At 39.2% G+C, this 26,786-nt stretch overlaps 1 protein-coding gene across 4 annotated transcripts in view; it reads left to right on the top strand.

Moving 5' to 3' along the window:
• Positions 1–26,786, top strand: part of HMCN1 (hemicentin 1) — a 192,255-nt gene that overhangs the window by 159,186 nt on the left and 6,283 nt on the right. For 2 of the 4 annotated variants that reach the window (XM_035333227.1, XM_035333228.1), the window contains exons 77-104: positions 94–258; positions 465–572; positions 838–975; positions 1,118–1,252; positions 1,524–1,793; positions 2,130–2,320; positions 2,699–2,912; positions 3,434–3,568; positions 3,779–3,969; positions 4,694–4,775; positions 5,770–6,039; positions 6,531–6,701; positions 6,941–7,111; positions 8,262–8,432; positions 9,688–9,858; positions 10,534–10,704; positions 13,799–13,969; positions 14,399–14,548; positions 14,882–15,019; positions 15,330–15,451; positions 16,931–17,168; positions 18,938–19,000; positions 20,389–20,508; positions 20,724–20,858; positions 21,235–21,348; positions 21,674–21,799; positions 22,448–22,576; positions 26,206–26,556. In XM_035333227.1, the coding sequence (XP_035189118.1) occupies positions 94–258; positions 465–572; positions 838–975; positions 1,118–1,252; positions 1,524–1,793; positions 2,130–2,320; positions 2,699–2,912; positions 3,434–3,568; positions 3,779–3,969; positions 4,694–4,775; positions 5,770–6,039; positions 6,531–6,701; positions 6,941–7,111; positions 8,262–8,432; positions 9,688–9,858; positions 10,534–10,704; positions 13,799–13,969; positions 14,399–14,548; positions 14,882–15,019; positions 15,330–15,451; positions 16,931–17,168; positions 18,938–19,000; positions 20,389–20,508; positions 20,724–20,858; positions 21,235–21,348; positions 21,674–21,799; positions 22,448–22,576; positions 26,206–26,556 (4,611 nt within the window). Of the gene's footprint in view, positions 1–93; positions 259–464; positions 573–837; positions 976–1,117; positions 1,253–1,523; positions 1,794–2,129; positions 2,321–2,698; positions 2,913–3,433; positions 3,569–3,778; positions 3,970–4,693; positions 4,776–5,769; positions 6,040–6,530; positions 6,702–6,940; positions 7,112–8,261; positions 8,433–9,687; positions 9,859–10,533; positions 10,705–13,798; positions 13,970–14,398; positions 14,549–14,881; positions 15,020–15,329; positions 15,452–16,930; positions 17,169–18,937; positions 19,001–20,388; positions 20,509–20,723; positions 20,859–21,234; positions 21,349–21,673; positions 21,800–22,447; positions 22,577–26,205; positions 26,557–26,786 lie in introns of those variants that run through there. The other 2 variants (XM_035333229.1, XM_035333230.1) reach the window with 2 other exon arrangements.

The raw sequence follows: 26,786 nt of genomic DNA, 5'->3' as shown, positions 1-26,786 counted from the left end.
TAAGTCTCTGGTATTCCCAAGAAAACAATAATTTAATTCCAAGAATTAACAATGAATAAAAATGAGCAAGTAACACTGATCTTCGTTTTTTAGTGCCCCCATCCATAGCAGATGAAGCCACGGATGTGTTGGTAACAAAGCTGTCTCCAGTAGTGATTTCCTGCACTGCATCAGGGGTTCCTATTCCCTCAGTTCATTGGACCAAAAATGGCATAAAGTTGCTTCCCAGAGGAGATGGCTACAGAATACTTTCTTCAGGTACTGTGCATGGATGGAGTTCGGAAGCAGAAAATTAGTGAAGGGTCTGGGGGGGGGGTGATTGTGCACATCTGGAAGTAATAAATTAAATACAGATTTTTTTTTTAGAATAAGAGTATAAACCTCTTAAGATGAATGCTTTAAGAGAGTTCTCCATGAATACAGGGTATTGCTGTATGTTGTAATGCTCTCTATCTCTGCTGTAGGTGCTGTTGAAATACCTGCCGCTCAGTTAGTGCACGCAGGTCGGTATACCTGTGTGGCCCGCAATGCAGCTGGCTCTGCTCACAGACATGCCACTCTTCATGTTCAGGGTAAGATGGGAAGCCAAGGAGAAAATGCATTTTGTCAGAAAGCATTGCCTTTATAATAAGTACAAGTGCTGTAGAGTAACGGTAAACACAGATTGGACTGTCAGTAGAAGAGCACTTCCACTGAGCTCTTCAAAAGGATGGCAGAATCAAGCTGTTGCTAATTCAGCCTTCTCAGATTCCTTATATTACGTGATTTCTAATATCTTCTGTATTTTCTAGCCTTGAAAATTTACCAGTTGCATTTTGCCTTGCATTTGTTGCGCAGAACCACCAGTTATTCAAACTCAACCAGGGATGCTGGATGTCATTGTGAACAATTCCATCCTATTACCATGCGAAGCCATGGGTACACCTCAACCCATAATAACGTGGCAAAAGGAGGGCATCAATATAATCACAACAGGTATCCTCTTGAAGCCTGTAATTCCAGCCTATTTACTGGAACTCAGAAACTTTCTCTCTCTTCTATGAATGTTCAAATTTATGTATAAGAAAGCCATTCATTTAAATAAAAGAAAATTATACTTTGCTTGTATTTGTTTTAGGCAACAGTTACATGGTTCTTCCCAGTGGCAGTCTACAGATTGCAAAATCAACTGTTGAAGATGCTGGCACTTACACGTGTGTTGCTCAAAATCCAGCAGGCACTGCTCTGGGGAAGATCAAACTGAAAGTTCAAGGTAGATTGTCTTCTAAACTATTGTGATTTATGGACAGGAAATTTATGCACATTTTCTTTTAGTCAAAGCCTAAATATGAGCAACACAAAAAGACCTAATGCTTCCCTATTTGATGTGACACTGAGCAGAGCCTAGGAGGTTTATTCCCTTTATTTGTCTGTCTACTTTAGGATCAAAGGTTGCTTTTAGGGTTGTTTTCACTAAGAATTGAAGTGTTTCATGCTTCTTACATCATCTGATTCTTTTCTAAATATTTTTAACTCTTTTTCAGTTCCTCCTGTCATCAAGTCTCACCTGAAGGAGTATGTTGTTCCTGTAGATCAATCTGTCAATCTGCAGTGTGAAGCTGAAGGCTACCCTGGGCCAGAGATCAGTTGGCATAAAGACGGACAGCAGATAACTGAGTCAATGAGAAGAAGAGTTCTTAGCACTGGCACTCTTCAGATTGTGTTTGTGCAGCCTGCTGACACGGGCCGATACACATGCATAGCAGCAAACCTGGCAGGGTCCAGCAGTTCCAGCATGGAGCTCATTGTGCACAGTAAGTGGGACTGCATGGAAACAGTGTAGAGCATGACAGCATGAACCCATGGAGGGTGAGGAGCTAGGATGTAAGGGAGAAGTCACGCTCCTTAATGTGTGAACTTTATTGGTTTGTAGCATCAGCCAGTTGCTTGAATTAAGGAAGACAATTACATTCCCTGAGCTCAATTTCTACTTTGCTGCATGTATTTCATGCATTTGGCTGGCATGTTTAATGGGAGGTCACTGGTTGAGACAAGAAGATCCAAGTTTCTTCAATCCATTATTTTATGTTTTCACAGTAAAGCTTGGATAACACATAGAGGTAACTTTATTTAAAAAAACCTTTTCACAGTTCCACCCAAGATTCGCAGTACGGAGGTGGAGTACACTGTCATGGAAGACTCCAGGGCTGTTCTGGCTTGTGTGGCTGATGGGATTCCAACACCAACAATAAACTGGAAGAAGGACAATACACTGTTAACAGAGATAGCGGGAAAATACAGGGCTGTGCCAGATGGAGACCTCATTTTGGACAATGTCGTTGTAAGTTCACTAAATTTAAGATCTGACTTGACTAGTTTGCACATAATACAACCCTACTTCTCTTCATTTTCACCCATTTCTGGATTAGTTTTTTGTTGTTAGTTTGTTTGCTTGCTTGCATTCTCATTGTTGATATTCCAAAGTCCTCATAAACATTTCATTTTCAACTGAGGAGTAAAATGTCTGTGAAAAACTTGTAGTGATAAATTCTCAGAAAGGGCAAAAGCAAGTGTAGGTCATCTTTCAGATTTAGAGGAAGCAAGAGTACAGATGAGCAATTCTACTGAATGCTGTTTTGAGCTTCTCTTGTCATTACATGTGATAATGTTGTCTAGGATACATCACAACTGAGATTTCTCTAAATATGCTTTCTTTCAGCCTGAAGATTCTGGCAATTACACCTGTATTGCTAACAATGCTGCTGGAGAAGACAAACGTACAGTCACTCTCATTGTCCACATACTCCCAGCTTTTACTGAACTGCCTGGAGATGTAGCTTTGACTAAAGGAGAACAACTCAGATTAACTTGCAAAGCAACTGGGATACCTATACCCAAAATAACATGGACCTTTAACAATAACATCATTCCAGGTGGGAAACACTGGATCTTACTGGTCATTCTGCTCTAGATTTTTCCCCACACAGCACTGCAATTAGTTTGGCATAAGGAAGAAAAAGAATCCAGAGGGAAACTTGTTAGGCAGAAATTGTGTGAGAAATATCTTCAGTATTCTGCAGTCATGTGACTAACTTGCCTGAGACGCAGCTGTAAGAAAGATAATGAAGAAATTGTCCCTGTTCTGTAGCCATTAAAAACTTTCAGTAACTGATGACATTTATCCAACAGCTAAAGCTATTTATCTCAAATAAGAAGAAAAACTTTGCAGTTCATAGAATACAGATGCACAAAGCGTGAAATTAAGGGACAACTTAAGTGAATACATTCATGTGGGCAAATGTAGCTGTGACTTTTCTGTGTGTTTCTGAGGCATCTCAGAAATGAAACGGCACGATGCCATTGTGCTGCTTAATAGCACTGTAATTCAAACAATCATAAGAAATATATGTTTTAAATCATTGAAGTAATCTTGTGCTGTGTGTTTTCCTTTCAGCACAGTATGATGATGTAAATGGACACAGTGAACTTGTTATTGATAGAGTATCTAAAGATGACTCTGGTACATACATATGCACAGCAGAAAACACAGTTGGCTCAATCAAAGCTATTGGTTTTGTGTATGTCAAAGGTATGTATAAATAACAGCAGTTGTGATCACTGTCACAGTTTAATGCAGATGTCTTCATATTATTTGGTACCTTGTCTATGGTTCAGTGGAAAAAAATAGAAACAGGTTGAAATTCACATTTCAGAATGTCTTAAAGTTATGGAAGAATGATTCCACTCAGAGCATTTTATTTTGACTCTGCTACTTGTTTGCTATCACTTGGAATTTCAGAGCCTCCAGTCTTCAAAGGGGATTACCATCCTAGCCGAATTGAGCCCTTGGGTGGCAATGCTATGTTGAATTGTGAAGTCAGAGGAGATCCACCTCCAACCATCCAGTGGAGCAAAAAAGGAGTGGATGTTCAGATCAGCAACAGGATCCAACAGCTTAACAATGGTTCTCTTGCTATTTATGGCACTGTGGTGAGTCACTGGACTGTTACAATGTGACTGTGCATTTCAGTTAATTAATAAAGGCATTCTAGATCATATCATTTTGAAAGACTGAGGCTAGACATTTAATCCAGTTTTGCTTTTACCTTTAACAAATGTTGGTTTAATTCAGGCTAGTATACACTTGAGTTATTGTGACAAAAAATCCAAAGAGCCATCATTCTCTTTAGCTGTAAGAAGGACTGCATCTACATACTAATCTTGGGTGTGTGAAATCCCAGTGATGCCCAATTACATGGGAAATTTTCTTTGGACCTTAAAAGAGCCCGAGTTCTATCCAGTCAGGTCAGCTGAAAAGCAATTGTGTTCTCCAAGTGCAAACCTCGTAGCATCCAAATTCCTAGTATGAATGACAAGATCCTCCCCACCCACCCCCCACCATAAACTTATGCTTGTATTTTGAAGTAAGGTTAGAAATAGCTCCCTGGAGTTGATTTAGGAGAAAAAAATATATACCTCAAAGTTTAAAAATTCAAGGAAATAAGAAATTGAACAATCACAGTAAAAATAATTCACAGTATTGCTGTTAATAAAGGCAAAATATTTGAATACTGTCAAATCTGACAGTGTGCCTCTTAGGATCCAGTGCATGCCATGTTGCAGAAGATTCACTTACATGAGGTGCACTATAAACTGAAACCCTCATTACAAACATATTGACAAGTTATATGATTGCTTGCTATTTGCTCTTTAGAATGAAGATGCTGGTGACTACAAGTGTGTGGCTACCAATGACGCTGGTGTGGTGGAACGCAGTCTGACACTAACACTTCAGAGTAAGACTCAAAATGAAAAGTCCAATACCTCTAGATCGGAGCAGTAATCTACCTTTGGATAGGTATATGCAGCTCCTGTTGAAGTTTTGGAGGTTGGGCACCTCACTGCACTTAAGGTTAAGATTCACCTCATCTTTCATCATTAGTAGTTAGGCTAGTGACTGAGGTCAATGAAGGAAAGAATGCAGAGAGTGATTTAGCCCATTTATCTTAGAAACCAGCTTAGACAAGGAAGAATCACCCTCTGAAAGGGTCCATCTCTCTTAGCTGACTTAGAGTCTGTACAACTGGATTAAAGTAGAACTAACTTTTACATTGAGAAAGTTACGCGAGATGAATTCCAGCCTTCACTGACAATATTTTATGCTTTGTGGAAATAATATTTCAGAATTATTTTTTCACTGGTGGTAGTTTCTGAACATCCTTTTTCTATTATAGCCTTACCCATATGGATGTATTACTTATGTCTCAGTTGTCTTGGGGTATCACAGAATCACAGAATGGCTGAGGTTGGAAGGGACCTCTGAAGATCATGATGATTAATAGCATCTGATTAATACAATAATAGTGTATGATTTAATATATAATTTAATGTATAATAGGTTTAATGTATATATGTAATAGGTTTAATGTATATATGTAATAGGTTTAATGTATATATAATAGGTATAACGCATAATTTAATATATGATAGGTATGATTAATAGCGTCTTCCTGCCAGTTTTATAAAAAGCAACAGGTATTAGCAATATAGGAAGAGTGTATGCTCGTACAGTTAGGCCTCAGTCCCAACCTTGGCCCTCAGGCTGCTACACATTAAAAACAGCCTATCAGTGTTGTTTGAACTTGCGTGTAGCCTACCATTTGACAGTGGAAGACCGAAATAATAATTGTAGTCAAAATAAACAGACTAGGTTGTTGTGCCCTCTTTCTGACCAGACCTTTAATATTTATCACAATGAAAAAATGTACCCGTGTGCTATTTCTCTACAAGGTCCTCCAGTCATCACCACTGAACCTGCAGAGACTGTTATTGAAGCTGGTGCCACAGCAATGCTGAACTGCCAGGCAAATGGAGAACCTCCTCCAACCATCAAATGGTCCCGCCAAGGTCATCCAGTTGTGAGTGAGGAGAGAGTGACTATCCTGTCTAATGGCTCCTTGCGCATTGTTGCAGCACGGAAGGAAGATACGTCTGAATATGAGTGTGTAGCAAGGAATCTAATGGGATCTGTTCTTGTCAGAGTACCACTGATTGTCCAGGGTAGGTGCACAAAATACAGAACCGTGACTGTCAAACTGGTAGACTCCAGCATTAATTCAGCAAGATTTTATTTTATCCCTTCCATATATGCATTAGGTGCATGGTAAACCTCGTCTGAGATGTCAGTGGGTTTGTGCTTCATGTAATTTTGCTCTTTATGTTACACTCACCCAGCTTTGTGAGACAGATGAATGCGAAGGAGTGAGAGACATAAATAGTAATGAAAGGATCTTGATCCCATTTTCAGGACATAAGCCATTACTTCATCAAATCTCTAAAGAAAAGCATTTAGAAACATAAACAGTAACTATTTCAGAGCATCTGAGGTGTTCTCTGAACCTGTAGAAAGATATTTCTGCAGTAATAAAGATATGAAGTGAGCTGGGTTTCCAAGTATGGCTTCAGAAATGTGTTTTTCTCTCTGCTCTGTCAATCTAAGAGTTATTACCACAAGCACATGTTCCAAACAGAGCATAATTTTCCCCCCGCAGTCCATGGTGGATTTTCTGAATGGCTTGAATGGCAACCTTGCAGTGTAACATGTGGTCAAGGTGTTCAGGAGCGGATTCGTCAGTGCAACAACCCTCTTCCAGCAAATGGTGGGAAGATGTGCGAGGGGCCTGATACAGATGTACGCAGCTGCAACAATAAGCTGTGTCCAGGTATTTCTTTAATGAATCGATGCATTTGCCTTATGTTGAGTGCCCTGGTAATAAATGATTATCACCTTGAACTTCATGACAGCTGGATTTTTCTAACAAGGTGGAATTCATCTTGACTTTTGTGGAAAGGAAATTTCAGCATATACTGTTTTTTTTGTTTGTTTGTTTGTTTGTTTGTTTGTTTGTTTAAAAAAAAAAAAAAGGAAAAAAGAATAAAGCTGGGGTTTTCTCTTTCTTAGTGGATGGCAACTGGTCAGAGTGGGGGCTTTGGGAAGAGTGTTCAAAGAGCTGTGGACAAGGTAACAGGACCAGAACCAGAATCTGCAGCAATCCACCAGCTCAGCACGGTGGGAAGCCATGTGATGGTAGCGCTGTGGATTCAGTCATGTGTAATATTAGGCCTTGCCCAGGTAAGGGAAAATTGGTTTAGAATTAGCTGCTTAAGGCACTTTCTCTGTGGATTTCTTGTTTTTCTGCAAACCTAAATTCTTCCATTTGTTTCAAGTGATTAGCTTATAAAAGAATTAAATGCCCTTTTTTTTTTTTTGGTTTGTTTTATCATTATTTGTAATGTATTGAATGGGAGCTCTTCTTGGAAATAGAAATCATAAAACTAAAGGGAGAAATTTCAGCACTTTCTATTTTTTTCCCATACCCAATTGTATTTTTATTATTTTCCCGTACCCAATTGTATTTTTATGTTTTTCAGTGTTTATTACGCACGTGATCACAGAGTAAAACTTGTTACTCTAAACCTATTCTGCAAAGCCTATTAAAATTGAAAAAAGAATGATAAAAAGGCTGTGTAAAGCATGCTGGTTAATACTTTAAGACATTATCAGTATTTTTTCTCTGTTTTTTAAATTTTCAGCCATATGTCTTTCTCCTCACTAACTGAATGTTAAGGTTTCTTTTCTGCCTTGGTACTACCTACTCCGTTTGACAGGATGTAGTTTATTCATAGCCTGTAACCACTGGCATGTTTCCTTCTGTACATTTTTTATTATATTGATTTTTCCCTTTTCCCATGATGGTCGTCCCACCACAAAGACAAACGTTCATCCACAGCCTGAGATTCATTTCTCTGGATCCTGGCAACAGTCAGTTCTGGCTCCTGCTTACTGGTAGCCCCTGAAGCTGGTGTGCCGGCTTTTAGCTGGCATGCCCCTTCTCCTGCTGAGACCTTCAGCCTAGCTAGCACGTAACATTCAGATCCAGGTAATTTATGAAAACACCAGACTTGATCAAGCATTCAGTTCTGTTGTTTAAAGACTGTAATCAGGTGAAGTGATTCAGGAAACAGAAAGGAAAAAATCTCTCCTTTGGAAACTTCTGATCTGTTTCAGCTGTTGCTGGATGTGAAGTTTTTTGTTATTTGCTTGTTTTTTAAGGGCTTATTCAGAGTATTTCATTTATTGATATTAAAGAAGGTAGTGTTTTGGGTTTCTTTTTTTGTTTTTTTCCTTTTTATTTTCTTTTTGCCTTAGGCTGTGGAACTATAATTTCAAGTTAAAGTAGCTGTATGGTTTAAACAGTTTTATGGCTGTGCTGCCTTTGCAGTTGATGGTGAGTGGAGTTCTTGGCTGCCATGGGGTCCTTGCAGTGAGACTTGTGGGAAAGGTACTCAGACACGGTTGAGGCTCTGTAATAACCCTCCTCCTTCACATGACGGATCATACTGCGAGGGATCTGATGCACAGATGCAGGTTTGCAACAAGAAACGCTGCCCAGGTAAGACACACCAGATACAAAGAGAAACATGACAGACTTCTTGTTTCCATACCCTACTTAATTTGTACTTAATCTAATGTTTTTCAGTTCTAAAAATGAAATCCCTGAAAAAAAATCCATTGAAGCCTTTTGTTTTCAGTGGCCACCTCTCACCATCTTCAACATCCCTGTAGAGACCTAACATGGAATTTCTTCTCCAGTCCTTATGTCCCTTCCTTTACCCTTCCACTGTGCAAAAGCAGCATTTTGAATCCTTGGCAATTAAATTACAGGTTTCCTAAACTTTTTTTTTTTTTTTTTTTTAAATTCCTAGGTTCTGTTACTCATTTATCCTTTTCTTCCACATTTTAATGACTGGATAGGAAAGCTCATTTTTTAAATATGACCTTTGTATTTGGCTGAGTGCAGGGATAATGAAGGGAAATTTAATGAAGTGGAATATGCAGCAGTTCAGATTAGATTTCTCTGGCTTCACACTCCATTTTGCTCATGCCAGATCCTAAGCTGAGTACCCTGTAACTATTAAGCAGTAGAAGAGAGAACTGTCTGTGTAGTAGTTGAGCAACTGAGGGCTTGATGTTGCACATTTATCTGGCTAGAGGTACCTCTGCAGAAGATGCTATTGCTCACAGCTGATTTGTGATGAACCTGCCTCTTCTCAGCTACCAGCTCAAGTGTTCACACGGATGTATGCATAACAGTTTGTGCCACCATATGGTGGGAGAGCAAAGACCCTACTATTCAAATGCTTAGACCTGCTCATGTTAGATAATTTAGCAATAACTCATATAAACAGTAAGTTATATACAGCCTGTAAGTCAAAGGAAGCAGTAAGTGTGGCTAAGAAGGAGCAGGGAGATGGTGATAATGGTCACATCTTCAGACAGTGCAGCTGCAACCAGGGAGAACACACAACTAAAAACTGGGTTTTTAGGATGGCACAAATACCATGCGTGCAGTAATTTTGGGCATTACTTTATATGTGGATACCTAAAAATAGGAGAGTGACTAAGCACAAGGACTCAGCAATCCCTCACTGTGGATCAAGTCAGGCTCACAGCTTATCTAAAAGACATGTGCTTTTCTCCAGCTTTCACTCCTGGAAATCCCTATGTAGAAATCCCTACATAGCTGAGATACTCCATAGAGACTGTCAATAACATCCTACAGTAAACTTTACCCTGGTGTAGCCCTGACTTTTTTTGTTTCTAACATCAGTGATTATAACTGTATCATGCTTTGCCTTTCTAACCAGTGGATGGGAAGTGGGCCACGTGGAGCAGCTGGAGCGCCTGCACTGTATCTTGTGGAGGAGGCAGCAGGCAGAGAACGCGCCACTGCTCAGACCCAGCCCCACAATTTGGGGGTCACAAGTGTGAAGGATCCGACATACAGATTGATTTTTGCAACAGTGATCCTTGTCCCAGTAAGTGTTTCAGGTTAAGCTGTTTATCCACCTACTGGGTGTGTAGAGATGGATAAGAGGACAGAAGCCCTCTACAAATCACACACTCGTTTGTACTACCTTTCCATGTGCACAGAAAAAATTAGAGGATCTGAACACAGGTAAGTGGTACTAGATCTCTTCATCAGCAAAACTGTGGCATTTTAAACACCAGCTGGTAGGAACACAAACCAGTGGCAGCTGGTGTATAAGCTCCTGCCAGACTGTCAGAAGTCACAACATCTAGAGGGAGAAAGACCTTCAAGATCATCAAGTCCAACCATCAAGATCACCTGGTTGTGCACTTATGTAAAGTTACAACTGTCCAGTCACAAAATACTGCAAATCAAATCTCTCGGTATCTCACACCATAATCTAGTGATTCCCTTTGTTAACAACATGTGCTTCATGCTTTCCTATATTAGTCAGTTAATGAGCTACAATGTTCCAAAGCTGGTTAATACACACTGAGAAATCACTGAATGCTGGACAAGGTAACTTTCATAGATCTTTCAGTCGATTATTTTGCTTCTTATTTTAGGAAAAAAAGTATTTAAAAATTACTGTCCAATAGGAATATTTTCCTAGCTTGAGTGTCTGTTTTTAGTATCTGTTATTAAGGAGAAGATAGATAAAATCTAATATTTATTTTCACAGTTCATGGCAACTGGGGCCCATGGAGTAGTTGGGGAACTTGTAGTCGCACGTGCAATGGAGGGCAGATGAGGCGATACCGGACCTGTGACAATCCTCGCCCTGTCAGTGGTGGAAGGGCATGTGCAGGGGCTGATATGCAAATACAGAGATGCAGCACCGAACTGTGCCCTGGTGAGTCCTCAGCCTAACAGAGAATTTAAATACAGCTTTCTCTGGAATACTTCAGGTCACATAATGTGTGCAATATTTTCATGTTATGAGAGGAATGTAGAACATTCCTGTTATTTACATTTTCATACAGCCTAATAATCTACTCTCACCTTTTTTTTTCTTTACATGACTGTCACTTTACCATGCATTCCCCTTTCACATTAGGTTTTACCAAAATGAGGTGGAATAATCCTAAACAGGAAATAGCATATGAAAATCTCTCCTACACCTAGTAATTCTACTTTTGTTTTACAGTTTATGAGGCTCCCAGCAAAATTTCATAATGTATTCCAGGAACAAGGAAGAATGCTGAGCTCATGTGGTTTAAATCAAGCCATGATCAAAGCAGTAAACTGATTTATTAACAACACAAAACCAAAGGGCAGTCAGTGAACTTACGCATTCAAAATCAGTATCAGCAATATTTGAGATAAACCATGATGCTAGAGACTTACTAAATGCCTACAAAGTTCTAAACTTCCTTCCATAATTCATCCCAGAAAAGCATTGTTATAAAATTACTAGTATTCCTGATATAATAAGAAATTATGAAACCCCTGCTCTGCACATACTCCTTTACACACCTTTCTTTTGTGGGAGGTGCAACAGCTTTTTGTGTACCCGTGCCACTTTTGACATCCTGCTGACCCACACATTGGTGACAAAGCCCCTACCAAGGATACATCTAAACTCAAGGGCTGTTGGCCTCTGCTTCTTGCACCCCATACAGTCAGACCTTCTATCTTGGATCCCAGCTGCTCATGGTGTGTGAGGGGGACAGTGCTCCATCTGGTCTTGATGGAGGTTGCAGTGTTGGTGGGACAACTTCTGGCAGGACAGCGCCAAGTGCAGTTTGACTTGTTTACCCTCCTCGTATTTGAGTTTCTCCCCTCACTCACAGATTTTCATGCTGCTTCTATACTTGTGTGGTGGTTTAACACCAGTAAGTAGCTAAGTATCACCACAGTGCTATCTCAGTCTCCCGCCTCAGAAGGACAGAGCGAGAAAATACAACTTAAAAAAAAAAGCGCATGGGATAAGGACAGGGAGATCACTCATCAATACTGTCATGGGCAAAACAGACTCAGTGTAGGGAAAATTAATGTAATTTATTGCCAATTAATAGCAAAGTAGAGCAGTGAGAACTAAAAGCAAACTAAAACCACCTTCTCCCATCCTCTCTCTTTTACCTTCTCCCCCTGAGCAGCGCAGTCGAACAGGGGCTGCATCAGTCCACGTTGCTTTCTTATCTGCCTCTCTTTCATGGTCACTCCCTTCCCCTGCTCTAGCGTGGAGCCCCTCCCATGGGATGCCGTCCTTCCTGATCTGATCTTATGTGGGCTTCCCACAGAGTGCAGTTTGAGAATTGCTCCCGTATTGGTCTGTACCAAGTGGTCCATCCTTTAGCAGCAAATGGCTCCATCACAGGCCTCCCCCAGGGCAGCAGCAGCTCCCTCCAGACCCCCTGCTCCTATGTGGGCTCCTCTCCATGGGCTGCAGCTCCAGTCTGGGGCCTGCTCCTGTGGGGGATCTCCATGGGCCACAGGCCAGCATGGAGATCTGGTCTGACATGGTACACCATGGGCGGCAGGAAGACAGCCTGCTTCACCATGGGACTCCATGGGCTGCAGGGGAACTTCTGTTCTGGTGCTTGGAGCACCTCCTGCCCTCCTTCTGCACTGACCCCGGTGTCTGTGGGATTCATTCTCTCTTATTTTCTCACTCTTCTCTGCCAGCTGCAGTTTCTTCCCTTTCTTAACTCTGCTCTCCCAGAGGCCTTCCTGGCTCAGCTCTGGCCAGCAGCGGGTCCCTTTGGAGCTGGCTGAAGCTGGGCTGTTGGGCTCTGCTCACAGAGGACACCCCTGCAGCCCCCCTGCTACCAACCCCTTGCCATGCAAACCTAATATCACTTTTCAAACCGTTTCCCCCTTTACTAGAAAGTCTCCTGGTGTTTCCCCAGTTATTGTTTAATTTGGCCGATGGTTGTGTTAAGCAAACTTTCCATTGTTACTTTCCCCTTACCATTGTCAGTTTTGGGCAACTGTCAGCTCTGATAAGGCATTTCCAGATACTCTGTTCACATTGTATACAGCCACATTCTTGCAGTTACATCTGTTGTTATTGAGGCCATGCTACCAAGAGAAGGCAATGTAGACTCCCCCTCCATGTAATTTGAGCCAAATCTAATTGAGCTCTTACATGTGTTCTTTATTTGCAAAAATATATGGTTTGTTTGGTTTCTTGTAATCTTCCATCAATTTTATCCTCATGCAATTTCAGATAACTTCCTTTAGGAGGAAAAGCACTCAGAGCTCTGAACTGTTAAGTTGCTTCTCTGGTGAGAGACTACCAAAAAGGATGATAGGAGATTGTGAATATTGACAGCTTTTCTTTACAAACTGGTTTCTGATGGATCTGCATATATTCAACACTGCTTCTTAGTTTTGAAATCAGTTTCTGTGTAGCTTGATATTCTCAGGACAGATGCAGAGAGACTGGCAAAAGGAATCTCAACAGAAGCTCTTGGAGAGGGCAGCTCACAGAAGTTAGGCAGCAGTTGATTATGTGGTTATGATTATCTTCACCCCACAGAGCATTATGCATAGGCACACCCAGAGGCGGCCTGCGATAATTCTGTGCACAGTGGGCCTCTCAACGCGCTGCCCTTGGTGTGGTCGTGCAGGGCTGTGCAGAGGGACTCGCATAGTTCACACTGTTGAAAACTTTCCTGGCCAGCCATGAAGAAGTAGCTATTTGACGTGACACAGGGAAGAATTTCATCCAGCTCTTGCCAAATCCCCAACCATTATACAGGAAACATTTCCTGGAGGAACCTCCTCGTTTCCAATATAGCCAATATACAAACAAAATTTTGAAGGTGGTGTTTCTTGAAGGAAGAAGTGTTCACCCCTACCCATTAAGGTCTTTCTGTCATCCTTTTAGCTATCTTTTCTTTATCACATTGTTTCCATCAAGAAGGAAGGACACAAAAGCATGACTGATACAGTCTATAGTGTTTTGAGATGTTGTTTTCCTCATTCTTTCTTCCTTCAAGTGGATGGAAACTGGGGGCCATGGCAAACATGGAGCCAATGCTCTGCTTCATGTGGAGGAGGAGAGCAGACCCGAATACGGCTGTGCAGCAATCCAGCCCCATTAAATCGTGGACGTCCTTGTCCTGGAGACTCCTCCCAGATCTCCAGGTGCAATATCCAAGCATGTCCTGGTGAGTTAATTTACAGCAGTACACAGTGAGAATGTCATGAAAGTCTGTGGTTCTCCTCATCTAACTGGTACATTTTTTTGGCTTACATCTCCCCTGCAACTGCAGGTGGATAAATCTGTTGTTGTAACTTGTTATGTAGCACTACAGTATGCTCTTAAAGAATAGCTGTTTTTCAGAGCGAGATGAGTGTATAAGGTGATTACTGTATTATTGTGCATATATCTTAGATCATATATAAACAGCATCCTCTTATTTGCAGGTTGTAAGCTTTACTGTTACAATTATTGTAGTAATAATATATGCAGAAATACCTTTATTTCTTAACATGACAGGCAATATTTCTGGATTTTCTCTTCCCCCAAAATATCAGACAACTGAGTTTTCACATGGCACTTTTTTTTTCCTTCCTCCCTTCCCTTCCCTGCACAGGTGGGCCTTCTCATGCCAAAGGCAGTATCATTGGAAACATTAACAATATTGAATTTGGAATTGCTTTCCTGAATGCCACAGTAACAGACAGCCTTGACTCTGAAAACAGAGTAATACAAGCAAAGATTACCAACATCCCTCAGAGCCTTGGTAGGCTTTTTGCTGCTTTTTATATATATATTTTTTTTCTTGAACTAAATTGAATTCTGTGCAATGTGAGTTTTTACTACTTCATTTCCTTAATGTCACTGGAGAAACTGACCTAAACTTTTCATAGACAGAGAGGGGAAAAGGGAATCTTCACTACTTATTTCAAGTATATTAATATTTGTAAAATGTTTCCTCTGAATATATATATATATATATATTGTGGTTTGAATCTTAAGGCTATATACTAGTTTCAGGCACTTGTCTTCTTTCAGCACCTACTGATGTGGGACATAGTTAGGAAAAAAACCTCACGTTATATTGGATTTCTTTCAGGTCCAGCCCTTAGAAAGCTTGTTTCTATTCTGAGCCCAGTTTATTGGACAACTGCAAAAGAAATTGGAGAAGCAATGAATGGGTTTACACTCACTGATGCAGTCTTCAAGAGAGAAACTCAAGTGGAGTTTGCAACTGGTTAGCTACCTGTGATACACCATCTCTTTCCAATAAACTTAATGGATACCATATTCCTTTAAAAACACCACCTCACCATTGCTGAATTTTGTCTTGTGCTCATGACACTGTTTTCTGAGTATCTTTGACTTAAATATAGCCCTTAGAGCTTTGATTTGGAACATGTAATGTTTATATTATAGGTATGGTATGCCTTATAAAAATACTAGTGTAAAATAAGTGGTCAAGGGATCTTATTCAGACACCGTGTGGCTTACAGGAGTCCCTAGTTAGGATGTTTTATAAATCAGCATGCTCTTAAAATTCATAGGAGAGATTCTGCGAATGACTCATATTGCCCGAGGCTTAGATTCAGATGGAGCCTTAATGCTGGATGTCGTTGTGAGTGGCCATGTTCTGCAGCTCCAGTCGTTAGCTGATGTTAATGTGAAGGTAAAGCTGTCCTCAGATGCCGCCCTCTCCTCTCTAATTGATATGTATTTCCTCACCTGTCTATGTTAAAGTGGTAGACATTAAGTCCTGAAAAATGTTTTACTGTATGTAACTTATTTCATGCCTGGTTTAATTGACAGATGTTAACACTGCCTTTGAAAACTAAAAGATGTTGTCAGAAAGGTAGTAATGGTCACTCAAAGTTCTGAGATGTTAGGAGGGAGCATTGCAGTGTCTTTGGGGCGAGGTACTGCAGAGAGGCATGTGTGGCTTTTAATAGAGCTATGAAATGTGTCTTAAGGCTCTCTGATTTTACGTCTTTTCATCAGTTTTTCTATGCCATGGCACCCTGCAAAAACTATGGAATGTTACTGATGATTTTTTTGCAGCTACAGTTGTACATAGTCTGGCAGAGAAACATTTCTTTGGCTGAGATAAATGCAATGACAGCATTAACAGATTCCAAATCAGATTACATCACAGGCCATTTTATGCATTCATGTCATGCATGCTGTCATGATGCAGTTAACGATAAGTGCCTTTCTCTGCCGTAACATCAAAATTTGGTCTTGTGCAGGTATCTAATATGGCAAACAGTCCTGTTACACAATGCCTCTGAAACATTTTCCAGATTTTTCTTTTCCAAAGAATGAAAGCTCTCACTTTTTCAAGAATGATTAGAGAGGGTGGTTTTCATGACAGTATGGTAAGAAGTTATAATCTCTGTCTGTTTTTTCCAGGATATGCTAGTAGTAAAAAAGCAAGCTTCTGTCACTGACTCTGTACACTTAATAGAATGATGAAGTTCAAAGGAATTGTTTTTCTGCCTTTTGGGTTTAGTGTAAGCCATGAAAAACATTTTACTTAATACCATTCATGGTATTAAAATTTGGGGTTAGAATCAGGTACTTGATAACTGATTTACTCTGCAAGAAAGAACATTCTTTAAAGTTGTTTTTATATAGGTGATACTTAGTTGGTGGTAGGTAACCTGTACAAACATATATTAATCCCACAATACAATTCATATTTATGAAGTTCTCAGTATTTTGATATATTTCCATAAGTAGCATCCCCAGTATTTATACCCTTTTTCAGTAGCATAATTCTTCTCTATTGACTGTTTATTTAGTACATGTTGTCAGAATCTGTCTTAGAAGACTAAAAATATTTAGGCCTCAAAATATTGTTATTGAACAATATGGCCAGGTTTGTTTTTTGTAGAATATTCTCTGTAGTCCCAGTCATCAGGATCATCATCCTATTTCTTATTAAAAGAAACATGCAGAGGCTGTTAAGATTCAACAGACAAATTAAGAGTAAAGAAGACATATTATGTGAAATACAATTTATTCATCTATTATATTCTGAAAAAGTGTTGTGGTTTTTTTTGGTTTTGTTTTGTTTTGTCTTTTATCTTTAAACATGAAGACCCCAGTGGTGTTAACTGTGCTCAGTTTCTGACGTTTGCTGTTTCAGGATTACACAGAGGACTATATTCAAACAGGCCCTGGGCAGCTGTATGCCCATTCTACTCGTCTCTTCACTATAGATGGAGTTAGTGTTCCCTATACATGGAACCACACTATTACCTATGATTATACTAAAGGAAAAATGCCTTTCTTGGTGGAAACACTCCATGCTTCCTCTATCACAACAGAATACAACCCTCTGGAAGAAACTGTGGCTTTTAAAATCCATGCTTCCATTGCAAAAGGTATTGTTCAATTCTTTCACAAAAATCATATCCTATTTTACCAGCATTCATTACCAATACTCTGAACGCTGTTTATGGTCTTGAAAGAGAAACTGCTGTTAAGCTTGAGTAACTTCATTGTAGATCCTGGAACCTGTAAGCCTTGTCAATACATCAACAGAATAATATGTAAAAGCTGCTGCGGTTTATGCTTCCTGTTACCCTGCAGTTTCCCTCAATGATCTCAGTCTGCATTTGCTGACACTACTAATAGCGTGACCAGTAACTTCAGATAGGCAACCTCAAATATTTCTCCATTTCCTTGCATGTACCATTTGCTCTCCAAAGTGTTCCTCTACTGTCCCTTTTGGGTGGGGTAAGGTGTTTGGTAGGGTTTTATTTTTGCTATTAAGGAGGATTTTCTTCTTAAACCAAAAATCACATTGATGTAACTTGGTAATGAGGATGTAGAGACAGAAGAACATGCAAAATTCAGCACTTAAACAGCTAAAACGTCCCAAGTCATTCTTCAGACTGTTTTTCTCCAGAACTATTTAAGGTATACAGAAAATCTAATGACCCATGTGCAGTTATGCAGTACTGGGTGGACAAATGCTTGTAAGTCTGCTAAGTCCTAACCAAGAGGTAGTGAACTGGTAGATCCTAGACCTGGTGCACTGTGTCTTGTTGCTCTGCTCCATTACTAACTTCCAGCTTTTATTATTCTTTTACTTTTATTTGGGGAAATATCCTTTTACTTTTATTTGAGGGAACAGAGCATATATATATTCATGCAGGTGAGTTTCCTTAGTGAAGAAGTCATAATTAGTCAGTGGAATGATCCATTTTCTTCCTGTATACTATTTTGGCTTCTTTTTTCCCCTGTCCTGTCCCATCCCATCCCTTTCTACACGCAATGAGGCTTGACATCATTGCTCTCACAAGAAGCACTATTTTTCAAATGGAGTAACTCAGGTTTGAAAGCAAATGAAGCAGTGGGACTACCTATCTGATTCTTTCAACAACAGCGTTCTAACTGAAGTAAAACAATGTTTTTTTTCCCCGCTTGTCAGACTATGGACTTCCCGAGCAATTGGAAAGCCAAATGAGACTTTTTTTTTCCATTTAAAAAATAGGTCTGATTAAAGGAGATCTCCAAAGCAATTTATGCCTATGCATAAACCCCTCTATGCTTTTAAAAACTGAACTTGCATTTATTTCCTCCAACAATTATTATACTGTTTTTTACAGTTGTCATCTTTATTGAATCATTTTTCAGAGTACAAGTGTACAGCAAAATATATATGGATTTTCCTTAGGGTCTACCAGAATTTTCCAGTGTAGTTGATAAGAGTACAAAGTGGTGTTCTACAGTGAATTCCTACAAACTATGACATGATGATATTTTTGGTTTGGTTTTATTTCCTTCCTCTGACATGGAGTGGAACTGGCCTTCCTTCTTTTAACAATGAAATAATGGAAGCTTTAAGGAGGACCTTTGCAGGATGTATTAGGCTGGGATGTAACTTACAGTCGCCACACCTGTGTAATGTTTTTTTGAAATAGCAAGAAATGCATACTGACTTGTAGTGCTCAAGCAGAAAAAGCACTAAAATCTGGATTTTAAAAGTTTCTATTTTAATGTCCAAGTAGAACAAGTTTTTATAAAAGAGTTGATAATCTTTTGTTTGTAACAGCTGGGCTGCTGTTAAATGTTAAATGTTAAAGGCTTTTCTTAATAATACTGTGATATTTTCATCCACAAGTAACGCGATTCCTTTACCATGTAGGAGATCGTAGCAATCAGTGTCCTGCTGGGTTTGGTTTGGACTCAATCGGGCCTTACTGCACAGGTAATGATGTAACAAATGTAATATGTAATCAGCCACCAGCAGCTTCATCACCTTTATTTACAGTTTCAAAGCACGCAATACATACTTCAAAAAGTGAAAATTACAGTTGATTACAGGGTGTGGATCCACAGGTGGATGAGGACTTCACTTCTGTATTCACCTAGGATAGAAGTAGTGCCCAGGCAGCCTTTCTTCAGATGTGAGCTGGGGATGCTGAACTATGCTATCTGCTGAGCCTGCAAAGCAGTGAAGCACTTACATGATCTGTGGGGAGGAAGGATGAGGGTTGCCAACCTAGACAACAGTCCACTAAAAAAAAAAAAAAAAAAAAAAAAAAAACTGGGGAGTGAGTGTGAAAAGAAACTCACAAGCATTTTAGCCTTCTCCTCTAGATGACTGAGTCATGTTTGTTTTAGGAAACAATCATTTGATATGCTTTTGTGGACTTACTTCATTGCCCCTGGAAAGTTTAAAAATTAAGGAAATTAAAAACAAAATGCTATGCCATCAGAAAAATTTAAAACCAGGAAAGCTGAAAATAATAAAGCTGCTTAGAAGTTTTCCACTTGCAGATTTTCTGTAAAACAATGAGTTCTAAAATTTTAATACAGAAAATGTAATAATCTTTTTAAGTCTATGTGGGAATGCTAAGAATAACACTGAACTCCATCTTTTCTGTTGTAAAGAGATTATCTGTAATAGATTGTATCAAACATTCATTACTGCAGTTGCGGACCAGGCCTGCAGATCTAACACAAGCAAGATTTCTGGGAGCCTTAGTGTAGGTTTGGTAGCAGTAATGAGTAGGATCTTAAATTAGACATAGAGAATGTACTATATGCAAATTCTAGTCTTTCCAATGCATAGCAGTGGACATTTCACACCAGTAACATGTAAAGGAGGCTTCGGGGGGGGGTTATTACTAAGATTTTAACTAGAACTTCAGTCACAGCATTTTTATGCTCTAGTTTGAGCCTTGCTAATTGCCTCTGCTCACTTTCCTAAAGCACTCCAAGGATGACTGCATGTGGTTACCTGGTGTAGTTCTGCTGACCACAGTTCTGCTGACCTTTTGCTTTAGCTGCGCAGGGCCAAACATGCAGAGACTGGAGTTTGTGAGATTTGTTGATGTGATCTGGGAGCTCCGTGGAGGGGTGTTCTGAGTGACGCAGAGAGCAAGGCAGGTGCTCTTTACCATGGGAACAGAATGGGGATGGGAAGGAAGGAGCATGCATTGCTGCACTGTTTCTGTGAAGCTGCTCAATTGCTAGGTTAGTCTTGACCCGGGATCTGTACCAAAAACATACCTCCTATGAGGTTATTTTGGTGTAGTTTCTTTTAAAGTTCTGTAAAGACCGACTGTTTTTTCTAATATTTCTTTCTTCCAGATGAAGATGAATGTGTTGTGAGAAATCCTTGTTCCCATACCTGTCATAATGCCATAGGAACTTACCACTGCTCCTGTCCAAAAGGCCTCACCATCTCTGCAGATGGTAGAACATGCCAGGGTAAGATGAGTGCTGTTATTGACAGAAAAAGCCCCATGGCAAATAAATTGCTGGGTAAATGCTTTGTTCAGGCAAGGCAGTTTTGTCAGTGTACAAAATGTGTTCTAATTTTTCTATGTTTGCAATAAAGTGTTTCATAATGCATCATGATCAAGATGATACTTAATCTGTGTAATTTTGCCATGGTGAGGTTTACAGCTTCTTTTTAATTACAGATATTGATGAGTGTGCATTAGGTGGACATACCTGCCATGCTGGCCAAGACTGCGAAAACATCATTGGTTCATACCGTTGCGTAGTGAGATGTGGGAATGGTTTTAGAAGGACAGCTGATGGATTTAGCTGCCAAGGTTTGGAGTTACCTTTTGGTTGTTGGTGTTAGCTTTCATGAACTGAAAATGTCTTTCACACAATAAAAATTAACTTTTAAAAAGATAGAACTCCAACTACGGTGTCTATAAATCCTCAATATTATCCTAGCAAGATTTTTTTAAAACCTTTTGCTTTTTCCATCTTTAGAAATAAATTAAAATCTTGCTTTTGTGTCCCATGTATATTTTCTACTATGAAGAAGTGATAAAAGTATACACTTCCAAATGTATGTCAGTAGTGTAATAAATAGAGCTCAAAGCAGAGCCTAAACCTGTCTAAACCACAACACTGTTCATCTAAATGATGACAAAGTGATTCACAGCTATTATATTGAGAGTCTGTTTTGTCCAACAGATATTAATGAGTGTCAAGAGCCCAACTCCTGTCACCACCGTTGCTTCAATACTATAGGAAGTTTCCAGTGTGGTTGTGATCCAGGATTCCAGCTAAAGGGCAGAAAATGCATGGGTATGAATCAATTTTTAATTTTCATTCTCTCTTTACAAAGGAAATAGTTCAATACGTATTTGTTAGTATATGCAATCTTATCTGAAATGTTATGAATGAAACTTGTACTACAAATGATACCAGGATGTATTTTTGAATTTGTTTGTGAAGCAGTACTAAAATCTAGAGTGGGAACTGGGCTGACCAATAAATCTACGTGAAATGCATTCCGATGTATGTACACAGCATAGGTACAGCTGGATTATTCTGCTCTTTAGAAATTGAACATAAGGAAGGATGTTCATTTCCATTCTGGCTTTCTTTGCTTTTTTTCTTTTTTAATAAGATGTAAATGAATGCAGGCAGAATGTATGCAGGCCTGATCAACTTTGCAAAAACACCCGTGGTGGCTATAAGTGCATTGATCTGTGCCCAAATGGAATGACCAAAGCAGAAAATGGAACTTGCATTGGTGAGTAGAAACATTAGAGTACTGTATGGTGATGGTAAACACAGGGACAATGATTAATATATTTTGAAAGAAAGGTCTTTGAGACGGTCCATTTTCAGTTATTAAAATTCACACATATCAAGGCACTGACTTGTTCAATTTATGGGAACATATACTTTTAACTTCTTTTAATACCAATTAATTAAAAACGAGTTTGTCTCAGGAGCTCTAAATCAAGACTGCCAGTCCTTTCTGCTACTCAGGGCTGTTTCTAAACATAACCAACATACTTAGGTTACCAAATGTAACGGGATACGAGAGAAAGATGGATCATGTCTATTTGGACAGCATAACTGTTAGAACTGGAATCCTCAATTCAAAGTTTTGAAAGCTAATGGAAAGAGTAAATTTCAGTGCAGTTCAAAAACCTGTGTATCTGTTCATAATCTGCTTTCAGATTGTGAAACAAAGATTGTTTCACAGATTTGTAACAAACTGTTAAAGATTAACCCTTGATCATGGTGAGAAAAGTGTATTCAGGAGCCAAATCTATCTAAAGAGCCAAATTTGCTTGTGTTTTAGCTGCATTCATTACATGTAAAAAATTTAAAGCTGCAAGAACTTTCAAGAAAAAGTCTGACTCTTGCCCTCTTGCCCTACTGCTTGCAGACATTGATGAATGTCGGGATGGAATCCATCAGTGCCGCTATAACCAGATTTGTGAGAACACACGAGGAAGTTACCGCTGCGTGTGTCCAAGAGGATATCGGTCCCAGGGAGTTGGAAGACCTTGCGTGGGTAAGCTGTCCAATCAAACTAGTATTGCATATTTTCTGGTACTGGTTTTGTCTGTGCCTTCTGCAGTTACATCCAACAATTCTATTCTATTCAAAGACTGATCTATGTAGATAAATCTGCTTTGAAGTTCAAAGTTACCCATATAAAACAAAGTGTCCCAATCAAAACAAATAGTCAAAACTCAGTGATTCCAAGCTGAGATTGCTACAGACCTGTACTTTGAAAACAAAGTGTACAAGGGCTGAGGACCTCAAAGGTACTGATGGATGGATGCAACCTACCACTCAACAAAAGGCTTAATTTATAAAATTCAGATCAGATTTGTGAGTTGATTGGACAGTGACACATGTTTGGCTCTGCATCCATTCACACCTGAAGCCAAGTCAAGCAGGGAGCGATGTGGACTCTGCTGAAGGAGAACACCCACAGAAGTGTGTTGCAAGTGGCACAGTACACCCAGAACCTGCATCTGCAAGCAAATGTCACAAACACCCTTATCTACTCTCTGGAATTGCAGAGGGTTTTCCCCATATGGGAGGAAGCTGCACTTATCAGTTAACACTCCTTTTTCTGATTTGAGTGGATCACACCAGGGAATCCCCACAGACAGAGGAATGCTGAACATGTAGTTACACCCCTATGTTATCTACGTAGAACCCTTTGGCAAAAATGTGCAGACCTTCTGCCCATGCAAACACACACAGCGTTTCACAGATGCTCTCGTAATTCTAATGTGGATAGCAAGAGAGTTTATTTCATGTATGATGTCAGTGCAAGTGTGTAAAAACAAACAAACAAAAAACACTTTGCATTTCACAGACCTCAGCATGGCACTAGGATCATTTATATTCACAATTGATATATGTGGAACATTTAAACTTCAGTAGCTGATCCGCCCTGATCATAATCACAGAATTATAGAATCATATAAGCCAGGCTGAAATGCTTTTTTAAAGATTAAATTGCAGTAAGAAACTGTTTGGCTGCAGACCAAGAAATTTCTTCCACCAGCTTCCTCTCTACTAAAATAAAATCAGTCCCAGACTCCTTAACATATCTTAAAAACATTTCTTACAGTAATAAGCGGGATGAAGTTTAGGACTACAGAATTTCATAAAACACCAGCAGCTGCCCTAAAACTGTTTTTGGGGCAATGACCACTGAAAGTTCCCTCTTTAAATTAAATGAAGTATGACTTTTATGCTCCTTTGATTTTTTTTTTAATCTGTTTAAAATACGTTTGAAACATACATGCAAAAATATTAGTTCACCTGTTAATAAAAATAGGTTTTAGTGTTAATGTTTCCAGTGAGCACATGGGAGAGTTGAAAAGTAAGTAGGAACCCAGACTGAAACAGAAGAATCAAACTTTGTTCCTACCTGTGCCACTGCTGCCCTGTGTAAAATGATTTGTGCCACAGTTCACTGACTGTTAGATTTAGATGGGGTAAGGTATTTGTCATCAAAACATGCATAGATACGTCATGTGTGCCCATTCAACTGAACTATAACAGTTCTGTGAACTGTGTCCCAGCTCAACATGCCATATTGTAGATGGAAGGGCATTGCCAAAGCTGTTGTAATGCATTTTTGCATCCAACACATGTAAGGTTATCTAGAATTTAAAATCAAACAATATTCTTAAAATAAAAGAAAGCCCCAGAATTTACCTATTTTAGTTTCAAAGTCATTTCACTTTATTCTTGTAAACGTTTAGTATTTATGGTGCATGACCAAAGGGATACTGTCCAGGGAAACTTTGGCTTACCGGTCTGTAAGTGATCAAATTTCACAAGGATGGCAATGGTGTAAATGCAATGGCTTGTATCCAATTTTGCTGATGTTGCATAGGTCGCTCCTTGCACAAGAAATTGCTCTGGTTTTCTTAAAAATCATACTAGTTTTTACCTTATTGAAAACAAAGTTATTTTGTTTACAACACTTGACAATATTACACCAATGATAACCGACATATATCTGTTAAATTATGTGTTTGTGAAGTAACAATTGGATAATACTGCAATACTCTACAATAAATCACCCCTGGATTTCTGATTCTCAAAGCATTAAATTGCTAATACCAAAAAAATCTTTAAAACAAGTTTCTAAACAGCATTACTCTCAAAATACCATTAGTATGCATGCATACTATGCATTAGTATGCATAGGTTTACACACTAGGCTAAAAATACGTTCAAATGAAACCATAATGCTAGTTTAATGGCATTCTTGCAGTAATAATTTAGAAATACACACTTTCCACTAATACAAAATAAACTCTTACTGAGTCACCATTAAAATAACCTTTAAATTGTAGTTTAAAAAGTTGCGGGATATATGTCAATTAATAAACATGTCATGTATCTTAATAATATCTTAATAATATCAGGTTATTTCTGGTCATTCCAGAATTGCACATTCCTGGTTGGAATTGGCAGTCTTTTGCCTTTTTCTAGTACAGGATGTATGCAAGTTTGGAATTGAATACTGTGTATGTCAAATTTTCAGTTGGGCCAGAGAAACTCATTGAAAACTTTGGTAAACTTTTTTCTGCTAGTGCCAGAGAGACTGTGGGTCCTACAATATCCAGCACTCATCCTGAATTTATTTTCAGCGAAGGACACTCATTGTGTTATATCCTTAAACCTGCTGCCATACTCTGTATGCTCACTTCTCTGTTTTGGTTTTAAGGATGACAGTTTACTGCTAGGGTTGGTCTAGTTATTTGGGATTACAGTTTAAAGGGAAACTGAAGTGAACTGAGAAAAGGATTCCCTAAGCAAACAGAAATAACTCCATTTTTAAATTGTATGAAAGAGAATTAATATGTACTGATAAGTTTTAAAGCTTTCATAACTGGAATGACCAATAACAATCTCAAAGGTTAGAACATACCCAGCCTCCTTCCCTTGCAGCCCTGCAACATGTCCTCAAGACGGGACTTTTCCCCTGACAGAGTGCAACAACCGTATCAGTGCATTTTGAGCTTACCTCAGTACCAGCTTGAAGGACCATGAAGACTAACTGTACTTCTCGAGAGTGCTTTGTGCAGTGTCCTCCTTTAAGTAGGAGCCCCACAGCTTCTCCTGCTCACTTGCAGAGCACTAAAGAAAGTAAAAAACTAAAAAATTCTGTAGTTGCAGTGAACAGCTTACAGGGAAACAATGAATGGCTTGGGTCCTAGGGCTCGCTTATTTCTTTTTGGGTAAGCAACAGAAATTGCTCACTACAGTCAGCAGTAGTCAGGCTATCATGCAGCTCTGCTGTTGCAAAAGCAGGGGAAGAGATTTGGATCCGTGTTTTATAGTCACATCTTACCTTCAGAGTGCTCAAGGCAAGACCTTAAACAGATTTTTTGTCCTATATGAGAAGTTTTATGTCACAGGTAGCCTTACAAGAAGAATAAAGGTATATTACTGTACAGGATAGAAGAAAGCCTGCCTGCTTGGCATTTGTGTTCTTTGTATTTTACTGCCTTCAAGATCTCACTTTTGTCTTCAGTTTGTTACACAGACTGAGTTAAGTACATATGTATATATATATACACATATAGTTATGTGTTTTTTTTTTGTTTTTGTGTTTTTTCCTTTCCACATGGTTTGTTGCTCTGGATCATGTCACATGAGCAGACATTAATGAATGTGAACAAGTGCCTAAACCCTGTGCATTTCAATGCACCAACACCCCCGGCAGCTTCAAGTGTATCTGTCCACCTGGACAACATTTATTAGGTGATGGGAAATCTTGCGCTGGATTGGAGAGATTGCCAAATAACGGTGCCTATTACAATAGCTATAACTATGCTCAATTCTCCCCTGTGAGAGACAACTATCAACCTCAACAATATTACAGGCACTCCTCAAATCTCTACAGCTCCTTCTCAGAGTATAGGAACAGCAGAATACCTTTCTCCAGGACTAGAAGGAACATTAGAGAAACTTGTCCTGAAGGCTATGAGGCAAGAAATGACAGATGTGTAGGTAAATGTCAGTCATATCTATGCAATTCTTTTGTTTTAGACCTTATTTTTAGGTTACTGTTACATATATGTTAGGGGCCTATGGTTTGTGGTGCTGTACTTTTTTCATATTACCATGATGAATATTCAGTGAGTTATGCATGTTTTTATTTCCCAAGCAAGCATAGCAAAAATGTTTTCAAAACTCCTTATGTTTTAATTGCGCTGCTTAATGTGTTTTAGTAAAATATC

The sequence above is a fragment of the Oxyura jamaicensis genome, chromosome 8 (genome assembly GCF_011077185.1).
Source record: "Oxyura jamaicensis isolate SHBP4307 breed ruddy duck chromosome 8, BPBGC_Ojam_1.0, whole genome shotgun sequence".
In the NCBI taxonomy this organism is placed as follows: domain Eukaryota; kingdom Metazoa; phylum Chordata; class Aves; order Anseriformes; family Anatidae; genus Oxyura; species Oxyura jamaicensis.
Note: the sequence above shows the minus strand (reverse complement) of the source record. Positions and strands in the feature narration are given on the sequence as shown.